Raw genomic sequence first — 22,789 nt, 5'->3', positions numbered from 1 at the left:
ATCTTTGCATGTTAAATTATACTTCCTGTGAAATCTCACTATGGGAATAATTTGTGCACAAATTGTATTAACACTTCACAAAATATTTTAGAACTGCAAAAATATTTCTACACAACTGCAAATGATATGCGCAAACTTCAGTTTACACGTTTCAATACACACATCCAAATTTTTCCACATGTACACAAATTGTGATGTACAGTTGCAGGCTAAGAAATGTTTGAAACTATAAAAGCACAAGTTTGAAAAAAATGATCATTCTTTTTTTAATGCCATACACTGGCCCTGATTTCACCCCGTGAATTGTTTGGCCAGCGTCATAAAACTGTCTGTCTGAACATGAAGACAACACCGCTACCTAGTGGCTGTGGTGACAATAACAATTTGTAGGCACTATTTCTCTTACCTCATATACAATATGAATATTGCAATGCTCAGTTCAGGTGAAAAAGTCCATAAATCAGGACCACATTTTGTATTGTCTCATTTGTGTCAAATTATGTCATGGATTTTTATCCATTAATCAGAACATGAGACTCTCCATAGTGCTTGGAAGTGGCATAGTCTTTTTTGTATTTTTTTTTAAATCCCAAAATCAAGAGTTCATTAATGCCATGAAGGTAATACACATGCATACACACTGAATTTTGAAACCATTGGCCAAGAGCTTAAGATACTGTGAGATAGCTGTACGTGAAATGTAAGCAGGAGTCAAATTTGATTAAATTTCAGTGCGCACTGTTGATTCTTGGGGCAGCATAAAGAAAGAAAGAAAGAAAGAACAACAACAACAGTAAACAGTAATAATAATAATAATAATAATAATAATTATCATCATTATTATTATTATTATTAAAAATACTCCTAATTATGTACCCATTTGCAAAATCAGTGTGTCTACTGTTATTAAGACTCACTATAGTGATTGGAATCTTGATTTGGTTCCTTCAAACATATTGAGGTTACGGTGATCCACATTAATTGTTTAATGCTGATTTCTTAGCTAAGTAAATTTTCATGTGTGTGTGTGTGTGTGTGTGTGTGTGTGTGTGTGTTGTCCGATTTAAATGCCCGATTAGGATTGGTGGATAACCTCACGCTCTACATCACAGTTTCCCAACCCTGCTCCTACACATTTTAGTGTTTCCCCTGCTCCCAACACGACGGATTCAATTAATCAGCTAATGAATAGTCCTTCCTGAGATGAAGTGGGTGCATTAGAGCAGGAAAAACACTAAAATGTGCTCGGCCCCTTTCCAAGACCAGGGCAGGAAACCTGTGCTTTATACGTAAAGGGCAACATAATGAAAAAAATAATAAAAATAAAATTTAAGGGCAAAAAAAAAAAGAAACGATTCATTTGTATGAGAGTCATTCAAAGGAATCAAGTCCTTTAAAAGTATTATTTTACTATAAACCCAAATTTAATGTAAACTAAAATATTTTCTGTCTCTCACTCAGTTAGAGGTAATCAGTATAGAGTCTGTTGTCTGAGTCTGTTGTTACTGTTCTGGTAATATGTTTTTCCTGAAAAAACCTGATGTGTCACCACAGCCTGTAAGTAAGTATGATTTATTTTTGGTTTGGGGAATGAGGGTGTGGTAAGAATGACAGACCCACAAGTACAAGAACAGCTGAAAGGCTTTCAGTCTTCAGCGCTTTCTTCATAAAGCAATAACTGCTGAGCAAATCTGAGCAACCGCTGAGCAAAAGGTGCAGTATGTACATTTACTCTTACTGATCGGCTCTGATAAACCTCTTAACAGCTTCTTTTGCTTAGTTGTGTTAACAGTTTGAGTTGTTTTAATAACATTTATTTATTTATTTAGTTAGTTAGTTATTTATTTAGTTAGTTAGTTAGTTATGGGTGAGTATGGGTTTATTCCTTCACTTGTCCTGAGTAACTCTCAAGAAAGAAAGCAAAGGCACTGAGACTTTTTTAAAGGTGTGCTAATAAAACGGATTACTAGGCCGTACCTTAAACATAACAAGGTATATAATCTTTTTGTAGTTTTTTTATGAAAACTTTTTTGAAATTTTTTTTTTGCATAGGTTTTGTTCATGGGAGGCAAATTATATACAATTTCATATAAAATTTTTGTTCAAGTCTCAAAATATGTACATTTTGGAAATGTTTTTCAGATACCAAATAGTCCAATCAAATAAATCTTGAACAGAGTAATTCTACTGGTTAGCGTGGCAGCAAAGGAGGGCTTAGGGGCAAGGTCAAAACTGACAAACTTGTTAAAATATTCTTCACTTTTCTATCAAAGCTTTTCTCTCAAAGCTATCCACCACGCGTAGAAACGAAAGCCAATCAAGAAATGTTTAATCAAATTTCATCCACACATAATACAATGTTAAAATTTTTCATTTTAGACAAGAAAATATTTTGTTCTGAAATCTGATAGCTCATAGACTCGACATTTTTCAGACTCTGATAAATAATTTATTTCTATGTAGAACATTTGTGCAGAACACATGCACCTTATAAGAACACATGCACTTGTTCTGTGCCATAACAAGTGAAAACTCGACTCCAACAGTGTTGACAGAGATGCCTCCACTGCCAACAAGTCTAGTATTTCTTGTTACCAGTTTGCATATAAACATTCAACCACATGTTCTAACAAAAATGGAAGAACAGACAGACAACCGAAAACATAACGCCTCCGCTACCTTGTGTCAGAGACATAAAAATCATTGTGAAACCGGTTAAACATAAAAATATAAAGTCTCTATAACTTTTTTTTCCTAAATCTGTATGAACATTAGATGGAACCTTCTACAAAAACCCTGGCAGAGGGCTGCTTTGGGAAAGTGTATAAGCAAAAGTATGGCAGCACCTGGGCCGCGATGAAGAAAGTGCCTGTGCACTTGATCACTAAGGACCAGCTAACCAGAGAGCTCCGTGTTTATGAGTACGTAAAGTTTTAATTCCTCACACTAATATTTTGTTACATATTTAAGAGAACTCATCAGCTAAAATTCCATTATAGCTTACAATAAAGGAGATCTTATGAATTGTGTAGTGTTTACATGCCATTTATAGTATACCTTTAAACATAAGGATTATTATTAAAATAATTGCACAAGGAAAAAAAAAGCTTCTTTCATTACAAGCCCCAGCATTTGGTATGTTTCTATAAATCGCTTATTCAACATTAACATTCAAACTGCAGGAAGGCACAACACAAAAACGTGGTGAGGCTCCTCGGGAGTCCATGGCTGCAAGACGGAAAGTGGCACATTCCTCTGGAGTTCATCTTTGGAGAGGATCTTGAGACGGCCATATTTAACATACAGAAATCTAAAATACAGGTATGTGTTGGGAATGAAAGTAGACTTCAGGAATTGAATGATGTCATGTACTGTTAAAATGCTACTGAAATTTTCTTTACAGCTGACCCCGTCAGTGAAGGCCACCATCATCACTGGTATGTGTGAAGGCTTGAACTTTCTGCACAGCAAAGACATCGTCCACCAGGATCTCAAACCAGACAACATCATGGTGAGTGTTAATGTAGGCTTCAAGAAATTCACCAAAGCAGCCGAGTCACCAGTCTCACAATCGCAAACCTTTCAGAATTGGCATAAACTATATAATATGAGAAGGATGATAAGTAATGAATAAAGCACTCTGTCATGCTGTTATTGGAAAATAATCATCAGGGTGGTGTTAGTAACAGAGTTACTCTGTGTTACCACCCCAAAGTTGATTGTTTTCCTATAACAATACGTCCTGATGTATTCGATTCTACTTATACCACTGCAATTTGAACTAATGCATCAAAATAAACCTGTGATTTGCAGATGCAGTACTGTCAGAGCTGCTGATTGGGAGAATTTCACCTGCCGTTCAGCAGAAATAATGAACCCTCAATGATTGAACTCTTTATCTCCTGTTTCTTTTCATCCCATTAGATTGAGCATGGATCTCATCGCGCTGTGATCATTGACATGGGTCTGGCAAAATTCTTCAAAAATGGCTTAAGCTCTGCCGCAAATATGGGCAACGAGGCCTACTCTGCTCCTGAGATCTGGCAATGGAAAGCTCGAGACAAGCGTTCAGACGTGTGGGCCATGGGCAAAATCATTGCCGAACTCTGCGCAAGGGTCAGGCTTCCAACCCATGGTGTGACTCCCATCAAGATTAAAGACACTCTGAAGGACAATCCATACTGTAGTGTTGTGTCCAGGATGGTGGTGGCCAATGCAGCAGAGAGAGCCACCATGGCTGGAGTGATTGGCGAGATCCGGCAAATTGAGGCAGGAGCAAGGAGACCAAACCCAGGTTTGGGTGTACAAGGGGGTGCCTGGGGACCAGCTTTTGATCTTGGGGCGAGGAGAAAATGGGGCCCCCTGAGCCCTTTCCCACCAGAAGTAAAACACCTTGAAACACCTGCTATACACATGCACCATAGCCCATTTCCACAACCTCTACCTTTATTTAATGTTTCCGGAAACGCAATGGCCAATATGTTCCAACCGATGCCCTTTCCTTGTCCTTTACCAACAGATGGAATGGTGGTTAATCATCATGAGCTAGAGTTTAAACAAATAGTCAAAAGGAATGGCCAGGTTGTTAAGTATGAAGAGGTGAAAATTACCAAGTAAACAATAAGTCAAGAAGTCATATAGAAATGACTTAATGGTATGATGATTTGCAGTTTGCTGGGTGGTGAGTTAGAGTTTTTAAGTGTTTACTTGTTTTTTCCACTATTTTCCTCGAGAAAATAATATATACCTGTAAGTGTTGGGTAAATGTGGGGAAAAATATTACTTTTGAAAAATACAGTGAATAATAAACATCTTCTGAAACATAACTGGATCATAAATATGTTAAACTGTAAAATCACTGGAAAGAGTGGGAACGTGTACTAAGAGAATAGATTCAAGGTGGTGGATATATTATGTAATGATAATATCATAACCAATAAAAGTAAACAGTGATTTTGGTCATGCCATACCATATGATGTGACAAAATAAATAACACACCTTATGTCTTGTATATTTTTTCCAGTTCTAAAACTATACCTGTACAGAAATAGCATGTAACATAATAGCATATGATGTGTCTATGTGGTGAATGTGCTATGCTAAATATTTAATGTGTGTTAATCTTCTTCTTGTGCTGTATCATACATAGTTTTACACAATGGCTACTGTGTGTCAATGGTTTTTTTCTCGTCCTCATGGCCGCAACAACAATGGCCAAGTTGAACCCTGTTTATGAGAAGTGTTATTGAAAAAATAAACTGCAATGGAATCAATGAAACAGCTTGAAATATCAGTGCAAGTGGTGTTTATGGGCAAATAAACTGCAACCCCAGTGAGTAGAAATGGTTCGCTGTATGAAAGAAGTTTATCTGACAGAATTTCAAGCCAAGCAGTAGCTTTTAACCTGAAATTTGTGCCGCTTTTCATCATAATTCTATTAGGAGCTCTGCACTACTGTCTTTACTGATCATTATAGTTCATGCTGCACAATAAGTGAACTCTAGTCCATAAAGAGTCCACCGTGAAAATAAATCCAGAAAGAAATATTTCAATCCTGTACACAACAGTGCTGTTCTGATTGGTCAGAAGATGTAGATTAATGTTCAGTAATAGCAGCTCTGACAGTAGTGCAGCTGCAAATCGAACGGTTATATTAATGCACTCGTCCTCAGGACGCAGGAGTTTACGCTTTGTGGATTCTCGGTAACATGACAAGCTGTTTTTTTTTTTTTGTCATATCAACAGAGAGAAAAAAAAGGAGTGGCTGGTGACAGGAACTGACTTGTTTTACAGATGGTTCACAACATTAAATGTATACATAACCATTAATGGATTAAAAATTATGACATGTCATTCTTTAATAAATTAGACATTGTAATTGTTAGCAAATTGATGGGGTATAAGAGGAATAAAACACTTCTATTTCATTTATAATGTTAAATTACTTTTAGTATACATCTAACTCTCTGTGTTGCTGTAATATGTGAATTTCCTTCTGGGATGAACAAAGTGATCTATCTGTCTAAGTTAACCAACCACATTCCATAACACTTGTTCATGTACTGAAACACGAGTAAACCCCAAATCCTCACTGGAATGTTGTCATCAGACAAAAATAGCCGACAAACAACAGCACTTTTTTAAAATAAGCGTAAAACACTTGACCACTAAAGTTAAATCAAAAGGCTTCTGTATTCACACACACACACACACACACACACTAGTGGATGATGCGACATTAGGTCATTGCTGCATATGCACACGGAGCACTGCTTCCGTTCTGGCACCTGTGGTGTAATCATCTCACAGACAATAGTCAATATTACATGGCTGGGGTTTTTATTAAGTCCTTTTTTAACGTGAACAAAGAAAGTAAATGTTCAATATCTTGAATATGTAATATTAAAGATTCTGCACTATTTCTAGCTCTTTATTTAAATGTAAGCAAATGAGTGATATCGACCAAGTTAACTGCTTTGTATGAAAGGTCATGTCTAATCTCTCTAATTCCCTCATGTCTATCTCTTCTAGTGAAGCGGGTGATCAGACGACACTCCAGTGGATTTGATCTAAAATGGATCGCACAAACTTGCGGAAAATTGCGGACAGAAATGTTGATGATAATATTGGAACAGAGATGTTGGTACAGATGGTGCAAGGATAAAAAACAGTAACTGTGGAGAGCCAGTCACACACACTGCAGGGTTTGCTAATATGACCATGAAAATATTTCAATTTCATGTCATTTTGTAGGTGTTTTTCTCATACATCCAAAGATAATTTAGCCAATATTATGCAAGTATCTTCTGCAAGATGAATTTTTGGGGTCAAAAAAAATGCCAACACTCTTCATGACAGAAAAATAGCTAAAGCAGGAAACAGAAATTTAGTAGTAAGCACTGCCATGTGTATGTATTGTGTGTATTTGATCAGAATGTAATAGAAAAGTTTCACTCTGTGGATGTGATGTGCAATTCACACCACAAATGTGCGTTGTTTGCTGTTAAATTATTACACTACCGCTGTCTGATATGTTTTACCTGATAAACACCTATTGCACAATCACAGCCAGGCAAAACACAACAAGCTGTTCAGGAAGCCGTAGCTAGATCAATCGGGCATGTGGAAGGTTCCTCCAGAGCTTGTTGATGGAGAGAATATAGAGTTCAGTCTACATACACATTTAAAAAGTCAGGTATAGGGGAAAATGTCACCAATATTAATATTTGCTGCATCATGTTGCAAAAACACAATCATTTCATCCATTAATTATTTATGAAAGTATATTTTCAAGATATGCAGATGTATTGATCCAAATCTTTGATAAAGCAAAGATTTATTGTACAGCCGAGCAGTTAAATAGTTTAGTCGCAGGTTTGAAGGCTTTCCTGTTGATCAGACTCATAAACTTCAAGTCTCAATCACAAAAACATAACCTCCTACATACACCGGCTGTAATTAACACCTTAACAAAATACGCACGTGTTACATTGCTAACCAAAGATGCCACAGCCATGATCCTCAACGGCATGAGTGAGGGACTGGCTTCCATGCACAGCAAGAAGATAGTGCACCAACATCTCAAGCTAGACAGTAATCACAGTGGGTATTTGTTATTGTGATAAGAAAATCTAGTTCTAAGTATGAGAATGTGGTCTCACTATTGCAAGATTATAAAAATTTGTACCAACTAGTTCATAAGTTTTGTTCGATACAAAAAACTCTAGCAATTGTTACATTGCAAAAAGTTACATTGAAATCGTTACTACACTTACTACACGCTGTCAGTCGGTCTGTGCGTTGCCATGGCAACACACAATGCTCTATCCAGCTGTGGCTTTTTGGGAACTGTTTTTGTTGATGGCGTAAAAATAAAAAAATTAATAAATATTTGGCCATATTGTGTCTGAAATGTGAATCACAGCTGTGATTGCATGCGGTGTTTAACGTGTGGCCGAATCACCATCAAAACTACACGTGTACTTTTGGAAAGTTTTAAAGGACCCAACACCTTGGAGCTATACATTTTTTCCATTGAATAATAAACTACTCGACATGGTAGTTCCATCAAAGAAAAAAAAACACATTAACCGTATTAGACAATATAAAAAGACACAAAGACCAATGATTATAAATTTGCTGACAAAATACTGTCTTCAATATTGTTGTGTTTAATCTGCTCATGACATAACCGTGTATTTTTCCTCGTCCTAGACTCATGAATCATTTTTATTCTATCTTGTATGTTTTTGCGTCTTTTCTAGCACTTCCATGTCTAAAGTATAGGAGCAAATTTAAAAAAAAAAAACTATAATGCTCTATCACAAGACTTTACGTCTTTTTTCAGACCACACGGAATCCAGTAAAGCAGCTTTAACCCAGATGGTTTTACAACAAAGGGTTTAATGACTGCCTGCTTTAGCTGCTGAATAATTTATAAGCTGGTTCTGCTCTCAGTACAAACAATAGCAGTTTTGATTCAAGAGCTTTTTAGTGCTCACTCTAGACCATTAAGAGTCCATAGCAAAAATAAATCCAAGAAGAAACGTTTAAAAATCCCTTATACCACAGGACTTTTGAATTCTCCATTCTGATTGAAGGTGTTGATTAATCTTCTGTAACAGCAGCTCTGATAGTAGTGCAGCCAAAAATCACAGGTTTATATTAAAGCACTCGTTCTGATACGTTATCGTTTTTACAGTAACAGTTCATTCACAGGGACTTGAACAGCAGATGCTCCACATAAATGGATTAAAAATACTATAATCATCGATATGGTGAAGGTTTCTGTAAGGAAAGTTTTCTGCCAGTACTCTCTTCAGGACAGACGAGTTTCCACTCTGCCGTTTCTCTAGAACATGACAAGCTGCATTTAATTGTCTTATTAACTTCAAAAGCAAAAGTAAAAATAGCTGCTATAATGTAAGTGAGAACAAGAACTAAATTGTTTCATTTACATTCCACAACATTAAATATAACTCTAAAAGTATAAAAAGTATGACGTGTCATTCTTTAGTACATAAAAAATGGAATTATTGACAAATTGCTGTGGTGTGAGAGGAATAAAACTCTTTGGGGATCAGCTGTTACAGAAAAATAATCGACTTCAGGATGGTAACAGCTACTTCACTTCGTCACACCACCCTGTCATTGATTATTATCCTATAACAGCATGGCAAAGAGTGTTCGATTCCTTACTAAACCAATCCATCTGAAGAACTTACGAGAGAACCGATCTGAGTTCTACTAAAGGGATCTAATCCAAACGCACATGACAACACAGAAGATCTACACTTTCATTTCCACAAACAACCTCCTGATGATGACTGATTGCTGATCAACTCGAAACGTTTCAAGAATTTCCTGGTGCAACTTCTCAAGAAAAGCTCTGAGATCTTCAGCCCATTGTTTAGCAGAGAATTTACTGTCATTATACCTCCATCACACATGCCATAATGTTAACCAACCACATGCCATAACATGTTCAAATACATTTCAAATAATGAAACTGAAACACATGAAGCCTAATCCTCACTGGAATGTTGTTTCTAAATCACATGAGGAAGAGCACTTGTTTAAAAAGCAATATAAAATTTCAGCCACAAAAATTTTATTTAAGTTGCAAATTATATATACTACTGTATGTATACACACTCTCCAGTAGATGATGTCATATTAAGTCATCGCTGCATATGTACATGGAGCGCTGGCTGCATTTTGTCTCTCATAAAGAGCTTTACCATGTGATCTCTGTCATGTAATGTCTTAGGCTATTCAGTAATGATAATTAAAATAATAATAATGAAATTTATATGTAAGCAGAAAAGGCAGGTCAGGCTTTAATGTGATGCTGGGATCAAATACAAATGCATGCTTAAAGCAAACAATACAGCGCTTATTAAAAAACTAAGATTTTATTTCCTTAAATCAGCTCTACAACAAAATAAATGCGACCGCATTACTCATTTACATTGTACAGTAATTCTAAAATAGCACTTTTAGCCCAAAGGGTAAAGCAAAAATAAGAAAATACATTTTATATATCGTTTTATATTACTTTTAATATAAAACTAATTTATATTACTATTAAGGATATGTGTATTCAAATTAAATACTGAAGTTGTAGATTTTGTGATATTTTTTAAAGCAATTATATAATTCATGGTGCCTGAACTAAATCCTTATGGAGGCTTTTTAATATTTAATTTTAGAATTTTCATTTTAGACTGTCATTACAGACATTAAACTATGAACAGAAAAAGGACACTATATGGCTAAAGGTATGAGGATACTTGACCGTCACACCCATATGTAGTTCTTCCTCAAACTGTCACCGCAAAGTTGGAAGCACACAGTTGTATAGAATGTATTTGTATGCTGTAGCATTACAGTTTCCCTTCACTGGAACTAAGAGGCCCAAACCTGTTCCAGCATGACAATGCCCCTGTGCACAAAGCGAGCTCCATGAAGACATGGTGTGTGAAGGTTGGAGTGGAAGAACTCGAGTGTCCTGCACAGAGCCCTGACCTCAACCCCACTGAACACCTTTGGGATGAACTGGAACTGGAGCCTCCTCAATCAGCATCAGTCTCTGACCTCACTAATGCTCCTGTGGCTGGATGAACAAATCGACTCAGCCACAAACGAGCAGTAAGTAGTTGTTTGTTGACTCCGCCCAGCCCAAGTCTGGAGAAAAGCTGCACCAGTCAATAGTCAAACAATTGATTCACAGTCTGGAGGTAAATTTAATAGATGAACTTAAACAGCAGAAACAGACGCAGTCTATTTATAAATAACACGTAATCACCATAATCAACAATTTGCTACAAAAAAATGACGTTTGTTGAGAAGGGCTACGTGGAAAAGAAGGGAATATATTGGTGCTGACTAGTATGAAATTAACTTGACTAACTGATGTGTGTGATGGTAGTGCAGCGGTTAGCGTTACTGCCGCACAGCTTCAGGGTGTTGGGTTTGAGATCAGGTGACTATGTGGAGTTCAGTTTTATTCCAGGGCTTTGAATATATATGACCAAAGTAAATTCAATAAACAAGTCCAAAACAACAGCAAAAGCGGACTACAAAAGCTAAGTAAAAAAATTGAATTGAATTTTCTTAATTCAAATGTGTACATCGGTTCCACACAAATGAAATATTTTACTGCAACATAAATTCATATCTTACACTCAACTTATTAACTTCTGGGTTCCATGTGAACTGATTTACATGAACCCAGTTTTTAAATGCAGTTTGCGTCATTTGTTTTTGTACAGCTAGCATGATTAATAAAAACAAGGAGAAACCCTATACACAGACAGTCGCTCGAACCTAAAGTGCTAGCATTGTAAGGTCAAGCTATCCACTGCATTACCATGCCATGAATCATCTAATTAATCTAATTAATTAACACGAGAGTAATGGGTCACACTCACTCTATGTAACTGTGAGAACTGTTGTGTGTGAAATTAGCACCCTCTGTCCATCTGAGGTAGAACTGCATGCAAACTCCGAATAACAAAGAACTCAGTGAATAACAACTGGGTCAGGTTACTAACAAGCAAGATAATAAAGTACTTAGTGTTGGGTATGCTCTGGAAAACCCAGCCCAGGGTAATTTTAGCTTCTAGTAAAGAATGTAAAAGAACAGGCACCTAGATCCGAGTGAAATTGAAAGACAGGTGAAATGAAAAAAGCAAGCCTCGTTTTACGGAGTAATGACGCCAAGAACTGCACATTTCTTCCACCAGGAGGTGTCTATTCTCACTTTCCTTTCTTTGTTTCTTTCTTTCTTTCTGCAGGAACACAATCTCAGCTAACAAGTGTGAAAACAGTAAAATTAACTTAACAATAAACCAAATTATTATTTAGATTAAAAAATCAAATTTGAACTCCACCATAATAATCGTAGTGAAATCGTATGAATCGTAATAAAAAAGAGTTTTTCTTCAGACTTACACGAACAACTCTCCAATTTCCTGACAAGTGATTTACAGGTAGATTTGCCCCACGTGATCCTTCATGATGAATTCACTGGAACATAAACTAGTCAATGACTGAGGCAATGTAGCTAACTAGTAGCTAATTATTTGATACACAAAGCTATCAGGAATCTTAACATTTGTCTCTGATAAATTAAAAAGAAAACACTGTGTACGACTAAAATTACACTCTGCACAGCTAAGTGGTAGCACTGACTGTACGTACCTTCCAGGAAACGCAGTATAGTGCTAGTGTTAACCAGGTAACTAGTTAGCTTAGCTTACGTTAAAGGGTAAATTAGATTTTTGAGCAGTCAACTGTGGTAACATTTAGTGTTTATGGAAAGAGTCACTGCTGAACTTACCTGTTTTGTGGAATGCTAGTGGTGATGATGTGGCATATGACAGATGCTATGTAATGATTTTTACCTGTAAATATGTTGTGGGTTTTTAAAAAAAACAGTAATTAATTAATTTATTTTTAAATCTATAGACTACAACTTCAGTATTTAATTTAAATACACATATGCTTAGATGTGAAACTCTACAAGGTAAAAACATTTATTTAAAAAAGGATTTTCTTTTCTTTCTTCTTCACCTTTTGAGCTAAATGAATTATTTTTAGAATTACTGTAAAAAATTAATGTTTAAAGAGTTTTTTTTTGTTTTATATTGTTTTGAGTTTATATTGTTATAGAAATACTGATTTAAGAAAATAAAGTGTACATTTGAATTTGATCCCATGCACTATTATTATTATTATTAGTAGTAGTATTATTATTATTATTATTATTGTTGTTGTTGTTGCTGTTGTTGTTGTCAGGCTTCCATCTTTGGTGTTCCTGGTCTAAATTGACCTGGCTTTTTTTTTTTTACTGTACATTTACTATTTTTTTTTAATCACCTATTGTTGCATTACATCTTTTTAAGCAACTTCATTCCTAGCCATTATCACAAGATTTACAGTCTTTTTTGGAATTAATGGGGAATAAAACTCACTTACATGAAATTATACAACTTGCGTTTGAGTAAAAATGAACAATGTAGACGAGAGACCAGAGAAAAACCACCAGTTTCCTTCCACCTCCAAAACATGCCAGTAGGTGGAAGAGAAATTGCTTCTAGATGTGAGTGAGTATGTGAGTGTGTGATGTGAGTGAGTATGTGAGTGTGTGTGTGTGTGTGTGTGTGTGTGTGTGTGGTGCCCTGAGATGGACTGTGGTGTGTTCCATCCAGGGTGTATTCCTGCCTCACACCCAGTGTTCCCGGAATAGTCTCCGGATCCACCTTGACCCTTTTCAGGATAAAACGCTTCCTCAGTGGGAGTGAGTGAGTTTTACCTGAGTAAGGAGGTTGAGAGCTTTCAATACGCATTTCATCCACCAGGAGGTGTCTAAGCCTTCTTATCTGCTTAACTACATTTCTTTCTGCAACCACACAAACCTGGGGAAAAAATCGCAAAGTTCATTAACATTAAACATTAAAACTGGAACACCACCATAATAATTGTAATATGTAGACAGCAGAACATCTTACAATGCTAACTTGCAGGTTTTTCTTCAGACTTACAAGAACAACTCTCATTTACTGACAAGTGATTTAAGGGTAGATTTGCCCCACATAATGCCTTCTCCAAAACGTCAAATAATAATAATATTAATTGGGTAGAGAATCAGATATGATGAGGACCAAATCACTGGAAAATACAGACAGCAAGAATATAAACTAGCTAATGACTGAGGTAACTAGCGGCTAATTATTTCACACAGATAATGTAAAGGCACAGTGACAGTGGAAACAGGACAAAGTTATCAGGAATATTAGGCTAATATTTTTCTGACAGTTTGGTAAATTATTAAGAAAATACTGTCCATGACTAAAATTACACTCTGTGTGGCTGAATAACATTGACTGTATGTAACTTCCAGGAGACGCTATATAGCGTTAATGTTAACCAGGTAATCAGTTAGCGTAGCTTACCTCAAGGGGTATATAGGATTTTTTAGCAGGAACACCTGGGTAACATGTATTTACATCTTCAGGATAAAGAAGTTTACATTTTATGGTTTCTCTATAATAATAAGTTAGAGAAAGTGTGATCCCACCACAGCATCTCAGTGAGGTTGAGGTCTGGACTTTGACTTGGCCATTCCAACACCTTAATTTTTGTCTTCTTTAGCCATTCAGATGTCGATCTGCTGGTGTGTTTGGGATCATTGTCCTGTTGCATGACCCATTTTCGGCCCAGCTTAAGCTGCTGGACAGATGGCCTCACATTTGTCTCAAGAATATTCTGGTATAAAGTGGAGTTCATCATTGTCTCTTTGACTGCACATTTCCCAGGTCCTGTGACTGCAAAACAAGCCCAAATCATCACCTCTCCACCATGATTGATAGTTTTTAGGGGGTGTTTGTGGTTATATGCTGTGTTTGGTTTTCGTCAAACATGGCGCTGTGCATGAGTACCGAACATCTCCTCCTTGGTCTCATCAGTCCAAAGAATATTGTTCCAGAACTTTTGTGGTTTGTTCAGATGCAATTTTCAAACCTAAGTCATGCTTCATGTTCTTTTTAGAGAGAAGGGACTTTTTCCTAGCCACCCTTCTGTGAAAGCCATACTTGTTCAGTCTTTTTCTGATTGTAATGTCATGAACATAAACACTTAATGTGCTTACAGAGGCCTGTAGATAACATGATGTAGCTCCTGGGGTTTCCTTTATATCTCTAAGCATTAAACGGTCTGAATTTGCTGGCACATCCACCCCTGGGAAGATCAGCAACTGTCTTGAAGGCTCTCCATTGTAAACAGTCTTTCTTACTGTAGAATGGAGAATTTCAAATTGTTTGGAGATGGCCTTATAACCCTTCCCAGATTGATGAGCAGCAATAGTTGCTTCACTGAGGTCATGGCTGATGTCCTTTCTTCTTGGCATGATTTAGACACACTACTGAGTGCTCTAGAACACCAAACTGCCAAATGTTCTGCTTTCATAGAGGTAGTCAAACTTGTTGATGATTAATTAACCTTGTGCGTTTCTTTAGTAACACCTGGCTGCTAATTATTCTATTAATGACTGTGGAAATAGGAAGGATGTACTTATTTTTTTCCCACCTGGTTTTTTGAATGTTGGTTTACATTTTGAGGAAAAATTACTACATATTGAAATCTGTTTTTTGTTTTTTTTGTCACCTGGGGTTAGTTGTTTGTTTATGGACATTGGTGAGGACCACACAATTGTTATTTAGGCGCTGATAAATAAAAACATAGAATTTAAGTAGGGTGTAATCTCTTTCTCCCATGACTGTATATTCATTTAAATTAATATTTTTGAATATTTTTTTATTACTAACACCTCAAATAGTGTAATATTGATGAACCATTATGGTCATCGATAACTTCACTTTCAGTGAATTAGATCAAAGTTTGAGTTTTATAAGTAAAGAATATTCTTGTTGAAGAAATACGACAAAAATTATATTCATTTTTGATAACTGAGTGGTGGTAATGGACTCAGTTTTGGAGCCTCTTGTAATTTAATGACATGAATACATGAATATCAATTAATTATTCCTATAATGGTGCAAAACTTAATTAAAAACATTGCTGTAACTTCTACATTTGCAGACACAGTAATGCATGCTGTAACTTTCATACAGGACAGGGGGGTCATATTTTTGACACAACTCAGTGGCAGGACTATAAATTCCTATTTCAGTGACAAATTCAGTATTGTTAATATACTGTATATTGTATAGACTCACTGACCACTTCATTAGGAACACCTGCTTATTCATGAAATTATCCAGTCAGCCAATCATGGATGCAGTGCAATGCATAAAATTATGCAAATACAAGTCAAGAGATTCAGCTAATGTTCACATCAAACATCTGACTAGGGAAAATATGATCTCAGTGACTTTATTGGTGCTAGACAGTCTGATTTGAGTGTCTCAGAAAATCTCCTAGGATTTTCACATACAACCGTCTCTTGAGTTCACACAGAATGGTGTGAAAAACAAAAAACATCCAGCGAGCAGCAGCTCTACAGAGGAGAATGGCCAGATTGGTTCAAGCTGACATGAAGGGTACCATAACTCAAATAACCACTCTTTACAGCCGTGCTGAGGAGAAAAGCATCTCAGGAAGCAACAGGAGACCACATGAGTTTCTACTACTGTCAGCCAAGAACAGAAATCTGAGGTTACAGTGACACAGGCTCAGTACAAAAGTACTGCAGCTGAGTACAAAAGTTTGTATCTCCATAGTTTATGGGTAGGAAAATCAAAACTTTTATTCTATTATGCAATGCATCTACAAATAAAAACTACTTTAAGACATTTAAAATGAAATGTTGGTGTATGTTGCCACTAAGACATCAGGGAAATCATGGAATAAATATGACAAATGAAAGGATTGAAAAAAAAGCAATTATAAAGGCAAAGTTTGGATGTACAGACTTTTTTATTTTTATAATCTTCTGCAATGGAGGTACAAATCATTGAAGTGATATCATTTAGATGTTTTCACCATGAAATTTAAATCATAACCCATTAAATTGTAATATACACAATTTTTGTTAATAATGAAGGAACAAACGTGAAACCGGACAAACTAAATTAAATTTCATCGTCTTCTTCATTTTGTCCTAAGGGCATGCAAACTTTTGCACTGTCTGTATATTGATCCTAGTGAAACTGCTCAGTGAACAATACCCTACTACACTAACAATCAGTCAATGTTATTGATTAATTAATCTGCTTACACAGAGATGCATCCTAAGTGCTAGTTTAGTTGCATCAGAGATTCAGAATTTAACGTTATTCTGTCCGGTACAGAAGGTTGAGTCAATTGAGGGTGGAGACAACTATAACATACCCTCATGCCAATCAGGAAGCCGAGAACATCACAATGTTTCACTTGCTATGCATGAGTGATGGGAATTAAAGCTCTTTTCAGTAAGTCAGGTCATTTGACTCAGCTCACCGGTACGAGTCGACTCTTTCGGTTCCTAAACATTTTTTCTTTAAACAGACAAAGATTGCTATATTATCACTGGTGATTGTTCTTCTTTGCCTAACTGTGGCTGAAATTGTTTCATGAAATCCTTCTAATGAACAAAATAGCATTGCAATTTATACAATATGCAAACGGATCCTCCCCGTCTTAATACCTGAGAGTCAAATACACGTTCATTCACATTAATGAACAGTTCAGATGATGAAAAGACATTTCCATGGAAGCATTTTGATTAAATTACACTGCAAGAGTACACTGCATTACCTACATCTAAAAAAAATATATGAGGCGGCTCTCGACCTTGAGCAAAAGGAGTCGAATCAAAGAGCCAACTTATTTGCGAACAACAAATCATTAGGCTGCGAAGCATCTCTGATGAGTAGGAAGAAAGAGAAAGGATGATCTAATAACTGAGAGAAAGCAATGAGGTCATACCCACCTGACTCATACTCCCGAAAGAGCAGTGTTTCCACTCAGCGCGTGATCCTACCTCAGTCCATGTGGAAAAAAAGCTGCACTTAATTTAGAGTTACACCAGTAGGCATATACAGCACAGTCCTAATTAATGAGCGCTGTTTTTATGTGCTTTTTTATGTTTAGGTGCTATGTTGGAATTAAATTAAATAATAAAGAGAGTATTTACAATTTATCTTTTTTACTGAGTGAACTGTATAATGTATGTATAATGTATAACGTATAAAAACCGCAACTAGCCCTAAAGGTGGAAGGCACCTGTGGCGTGGGCGTGGCTACAGTCACAAGTGGGAGGGGTTTGGATTATTGAGGGGCCCTATGCAACTTGTCTTCATTAATGTAAATATTTTTTTTATCTATTATTGTGGTCTCCCAAGTCTTGTGGTGTATTTGTTTGTTTCCTTTTATCAGCCTTAAGACGACCCAAATTACTGACTTTGACATTATTTTGCTCCTTGAATTGGCTTCAGAAGCAACCAAGATGCATATTATCTGATTATTATTGGCACCCTGAAATATAGGACACACCTCCTCAAAGAAAGCATTCTGATTAAATTACACTACAAGAGTAATGGTGCTAATCCCAGATTCATAAATCACTACAGTTCTGCTTCTAATTCTTTTGCTAAAGTAATGATTCATTGTAAGCATTTTTATTTACTAGAAAAATACCTCATAAAGCTCATAATGTGCTATGAATTCCTTGATAACTCATAACACAGCTGTCAGTATTATAATGCCAAGTGTTGTACGGCACAATATTAATAAAAAATAATAACTGTGCATAATTATAAAGCAACTGTAACATTAATGATTATAACACAATAGAAATGTTCACATTTAAATGTTTCATGTTAAATGTCTTTATCAAGTGATTTTTTTTTTTTTTTGTCAGAAAACTAGTTTGTGAAAATTCCTTAAAAAAGGATCTCAGCTAAAAAAAAGAAACTTCCTTAAAAAGGATCTGCGCTAATGAAAGTAATTATTCACAGGAATGAATATTTTTTATGTGTAAATTTTTGCATTTTATCTGTGATTGGCTGTTTATACACGTACGCGCAAGTGTCACGTTTTACAAAGAAGCAGAAAAAATGTTAAAAACAAAAAAAGAGCTCTTCATGCTCAAGAATTCTCCCTCAAGCTTAAAAGTCTAAAAATAAAAATCACTATGTACATTTTGTATAATCCAGCAAATTAATATTATGAATAATTATCAAAACAAGCTTATTATCATGTTGTAAATAAGATTTAAGTATTAAGTTAGTTAGCTTTAGTTGAAATTTGCTCACATTCCTCAGTAAAATGGACTAATTTATCATCAGTAACCAAAAGCAGTGTGTGATTTCTTTCTCTTTTAGTGATTCTTTCTTGTATTTTTGCTCCAAACTTTAAGTAAATTTTAACACTTTGTACTTTTGAGAAAAGTGTCTGAAGCTGTACTTTAAGGTTTACCTCTGATGGTTTGAATAACAGACATATTGTTTTTAATTAAAACCTTCACTTTATTTTTATAGTCACTGTTCTTTTTATCAAATTCAATGTGCTGGAATACGAGGCAATGAAACATAATAGTGGCACTTATTTACTGACTACACTGCATGTATTTACAGTCTTATGCATTTTCATGTTTACAAGCACTACAGCAGTCTCTAGGGGTCATAAAAATGTGTTGCATCATTAATACTTTATTGTCAGTAGCCATTCCTGATGCATACTGCGCGAATTTACTCTTGTTACTGAGATTATGTCAGGGTGTAAAGGACACCCCGTGAACTGAAGCCAATCTGAAGCTTGCAAAAGACAATCAGAAAATAAAAAAATGTATTAATGACAATGTGCATTCTTAGTGACTTGTCTGCATTTAATCACGATCTGAATTGAAAAGGAGTGTTTATGGCTGGAAGAAGAAAAAAAAATACTGTCCTCTCTAACAGGGTTTCAGCTTGATGGTATTCTCTGACCTACTGAACTAGCATGAGGATGTTTCTGATGGAGACTACAAAGCACTAAATGCTGTAACAGTACAGTTTTAGGTGTATAATGATTGTACTGATGGATGAAGGACATCTTCGTTAGTCAATGGCTCCGAAATTACAAAGCAATCAATTCATGAATTTTTGGTTGAACCTTTAAAAAGCATTATGAAACACCAAACCTTCCCATTGATTTCTTTATTTATTACCGTGTTCCTTGTGCTATAATACTGGTAATAATTCTACTATAATAAGCAGTGAGCCACCAGATGACTGGATGTCCTCGTCACATGACTTCCCATCCCGAGGCTGTTGTATTCATACACACTCTCTAATGGATGATGTCATATTAGGTCATCGCTGCATATGCACACTGAGCTCTGGCTGAGCTTCAAGGATTAATCACCTGTGACGTAATCATCTTGCAGACAATAGTCCATATTACATGAAGCCCACTAACCTATTGCTAACCTATTAGGAAACGCGATTGGACTCACCAACAGACATAAAAACAAACAATAAGAGAGAAGGATTTGGACAAAAGAGCGAGACACACACACGCACATATACACACACACACACACAGGCTGGGCAGAGGGGGAAACACTATCTATGATCCATAGCTGATATTGATTTGGGCCTCGAGTTCCCAGTGGACACCATTAGTGAAGGCCGATGACCTTTTGGACAGTTGGACTGTCACTTAGATGCTGCACCTGATCCAGCATGACCACGCTCCTTTCTGTAACGCATTGACGGATTACTAATCAGTTAGTCAGTTTACAGAATATGGAATATAGCTGGTCTTAGATCAGCACTCTTTTTATACATCTGATCACTGGCATCCAACACTTATTACATTTATTAGCTCTTATATTAAATAAAATAATAATGATTATATATGTGTGTGTATGTGTGTGTGTGTGTGTGTGTGTGTGTATAATATAGAAAATGAAATACAAGGTTAAGGTGCAGAATGTCAGCTTCAATCTGAGAGTATTTACAACGTACATCTTTTATACTGCGTGAACCGTATAAGAACCATTTTACACACGTCGGCTCTGCAGACTGGAACTAGCTGTGAAGGTGGCTGAGTGGGCGTGGCTACGGCTGCAAGTGGGAGGGGTTTGGGTTATAAGGGGGTACATTATGCAACTTGCTATCTTCATGACTGCAATTTTTTATGCACTACTGCAGTCTTCCATGTCGTTTGGTTTAAAATCCATGGCAGATGTGATGTTTCAGTTCTGTAGCTGTTTGATGACAGATTACTGACTTCGACACAGGATTTTTACCCGCAGGACTCAATTTAAGAGATGATGCAAAGCCTACAGGCTGCAGAAATGACCAGAATCATCGCTCTTTCCCATCCTCTATAGGATGACATCATTCTGTAATATTAATTAAATCCATTATCGATAACATTCAAAAATGGGGAAATGAACACTGCCTAAATTCAGCTGGCTGTCTGGCTGGTTAACTGTTCTTTTTTTTTTTTTTTTTTTTTTTTTTTTTTTGGGTGTAGCCAGATTTTTGATGTCTGTCAAGATAAGATTAATTTTAGCTTTCATCTCCTTGGGTTTTCAAAATGGGTTTTAGGGCATTTCCAAAATTAATTTTATGACATTTGGGGGAAAGGAGTTAATTAATATGCTAAATAGGCTTTTTCTTGAGCTAAATGCATATTTCAGTGTAACACAATAGCTCCATCCCCTCTATTTTTTAAATCTAAAGTCACCCCACTTCTTGTTTATTTATAAAGGAGTATGTCAAGTTAGTTCAAACTACTGTATACCACAGCGCTGTTGAATTCTGTATTCTGATTGGTCAGAAGGTGTTGATTAATTCTCTATAACAGCAGTGCAAACAATAGTGCAGCTGCGTATCACAGGTTTACATTAATGTGCTCGTTCTGATAGGTTTTTATAGCAAGAGCGGGTTCACATGGACTTGTATAGCAGATGCTTTACGTAAATGAATAAAAATGTTGAGATTTCTCAACAACCTGACAAGCTGTGTTTTCTGTCTTATTAAATTCAAGAGGGAGAAAAAAAAGAGGCTGGTGAAGGAACTAATGTTTACAGCTGCTATAATGTAAGTGATAACAGGAGCTGTCTTGTTTCACAGACAATCCACAACATTAAATGTAACTATAAATCGATAAAAAAAAGTATGATGTGTTGTTCTTTAATTAATAATAAATTATAACTGTTGGCAAATTGCAGTCGTATATGTCGAATAAAACACTTCAGGATGCGCTGTTATTGGAACATAATCATCTTCAGGGTATCAACTCATATTACCCCATCGTTGATTCTTTTTCTAATATAGCATGCCATGTCATGTTTTATTCTTTACATATTACATATTAACTACATGTTATATTAACAATACATTGAAAATTTCTCTTTGATTCCTGTGTGGGTTTTTTTTTTTTTTTTTAAGTCTTACCTTTTGTGACAAGAAATCCTTTGTTATAGGGTTCTACACAGAACCCTTAAGAGTTCCCTTACAGCACTGTTTCTCAGTCCTGGTCCTGGAGTGCTCCTACCTTGTGCATTTTGCTGTATTTCCCTTCTCCCCACTCACCTGATTCAACTCAACAGCTAATCACCAAACAGCAAGATGTACAGGACAGTGTTACTCCAGGAGCAGTATTGAGAACCCCTGCCCTAGAGGGACAAGCTCAGTTAAAGAACCCTTTAGAAGGGATTTAATTTGGCTGGGAAGGCACAGGAGTGATGCTCCAACACCTTTGCTACTATAATGTGATGGAATCATAGCATGATACACTATATGGCCAAAAGTATGTGGACACCTGAGTACTGAACATCCCATTCCAAAACCATGGGCATTAATATCGAGTTGTTCCCTCTTTGCTGTTATAATAAGCTCCACTCTTCTGGCTTTTACTAGATTTTGGAGAGTGGCTGTGGGGATTTGTGCTCACTCAGCTACAATTAGTGAGTTCAGGCTCTGATGTTTGGTCGTGATGGAACAGGTTTGGGCCTCTTAGTTCCAGTGAAGGGAAACTGTAATGCTGCAGCACACAAAGACATTCTTTAAAAGTGTGTGCTTCAACAGTTTGGGGAAGAACCACATATGGGTGTGATGGTCAGGGGTGCACATACTGTTGGCCATATAGTGTATAAGGGTCATAATAATAATAATAATAATAATAATAATAATAATAATAATAATGTACACTCTTAGGAAAAAAGAGTTATGAAAAGTTCTTTGGAGGGATAGCAGTTCAGCTTTTCAAAAGAAGGTTCTCATTTATTAGAGTGAAATCATTTATAGTATGGTTTTGCATAGATTCTTTTTAACCCCCAAAAGGTACAAA

General features: G+C 36.2%; 1 protein-coding gene across 1 annotated transcript; it reads left to right on the top strand.

Annotated features, from left to right (window-relative positions):
- The first annotated feature begins 1,596 nt into the window (after positions 1-1,596).
- LOC113532929 (uncharacterized) lies at positions 1,597-5,279 on the top strand. The gene is made up of 5 exons (XM_026924671.3): positions 1,597-1,713; positions 2,776-2,921; positions 3,183-3,321; positions 3,404-3,511; positions 3,925-5,279. Exons 2-5 carry the CDS (start codon positions 2,776-2,778, stop codon positions 4,615-4,617), a joined length of 1,086 nt encoding a protein of 361 aa, XP_026780472.1. The 5' UTR covers positions 1,597-1,713; the 3' UTR covers positions 4,618-5,279.
- Positions 5,280-22,789: the final 17,510 nt, after the last annotated feature.

The sequence above is a fragment of the Pangasianodon hypophthalmus genome, chromosome 22 (assembly GCF_027358585.1).
Source record: "Pangasianodon hypophthalmus isolate fPanHyp1 chromosome 22, fPanHyp1.pri, whole genome shotgun sequence".
Lineage (NCBI taxonomy): Eukaryota > Metazoa > Chordata > Actinopteri > Siluriformes > Pangasiidae > Pangasianodon > Pangasianodon hypophthalmus.
Note: the sequence above shows the minus strand (reverse complement) of the source record. Positions and strands in the feature narration are given on the sequence as shown.

Excerpts from the sequence above, each read along its gene's own strand:
- LOC113532929 (XM_026924671.3), top strand. The coding sequence starts at position 2,776 with ATGGAACCTTCTACAAAAACCCTGGCAGAGGGCTGCTTTGGGAAAGTG. Across the intron at positions 2,922-3,182 it reads AGAGAGCTCCGTGTTTATGA|GAAGGCACAACACAAAAACG; the intron begins GTACGTAAAGTT and ends TTCAAACTGCAG. Across the intron at positions 3,512-3,924 it reads TCAAACCAGACAACATCATG|ATTGAGCATGGATCTCATCG; the intron begins GTGAGTGTTAAT and ends TCATCCCATTAG.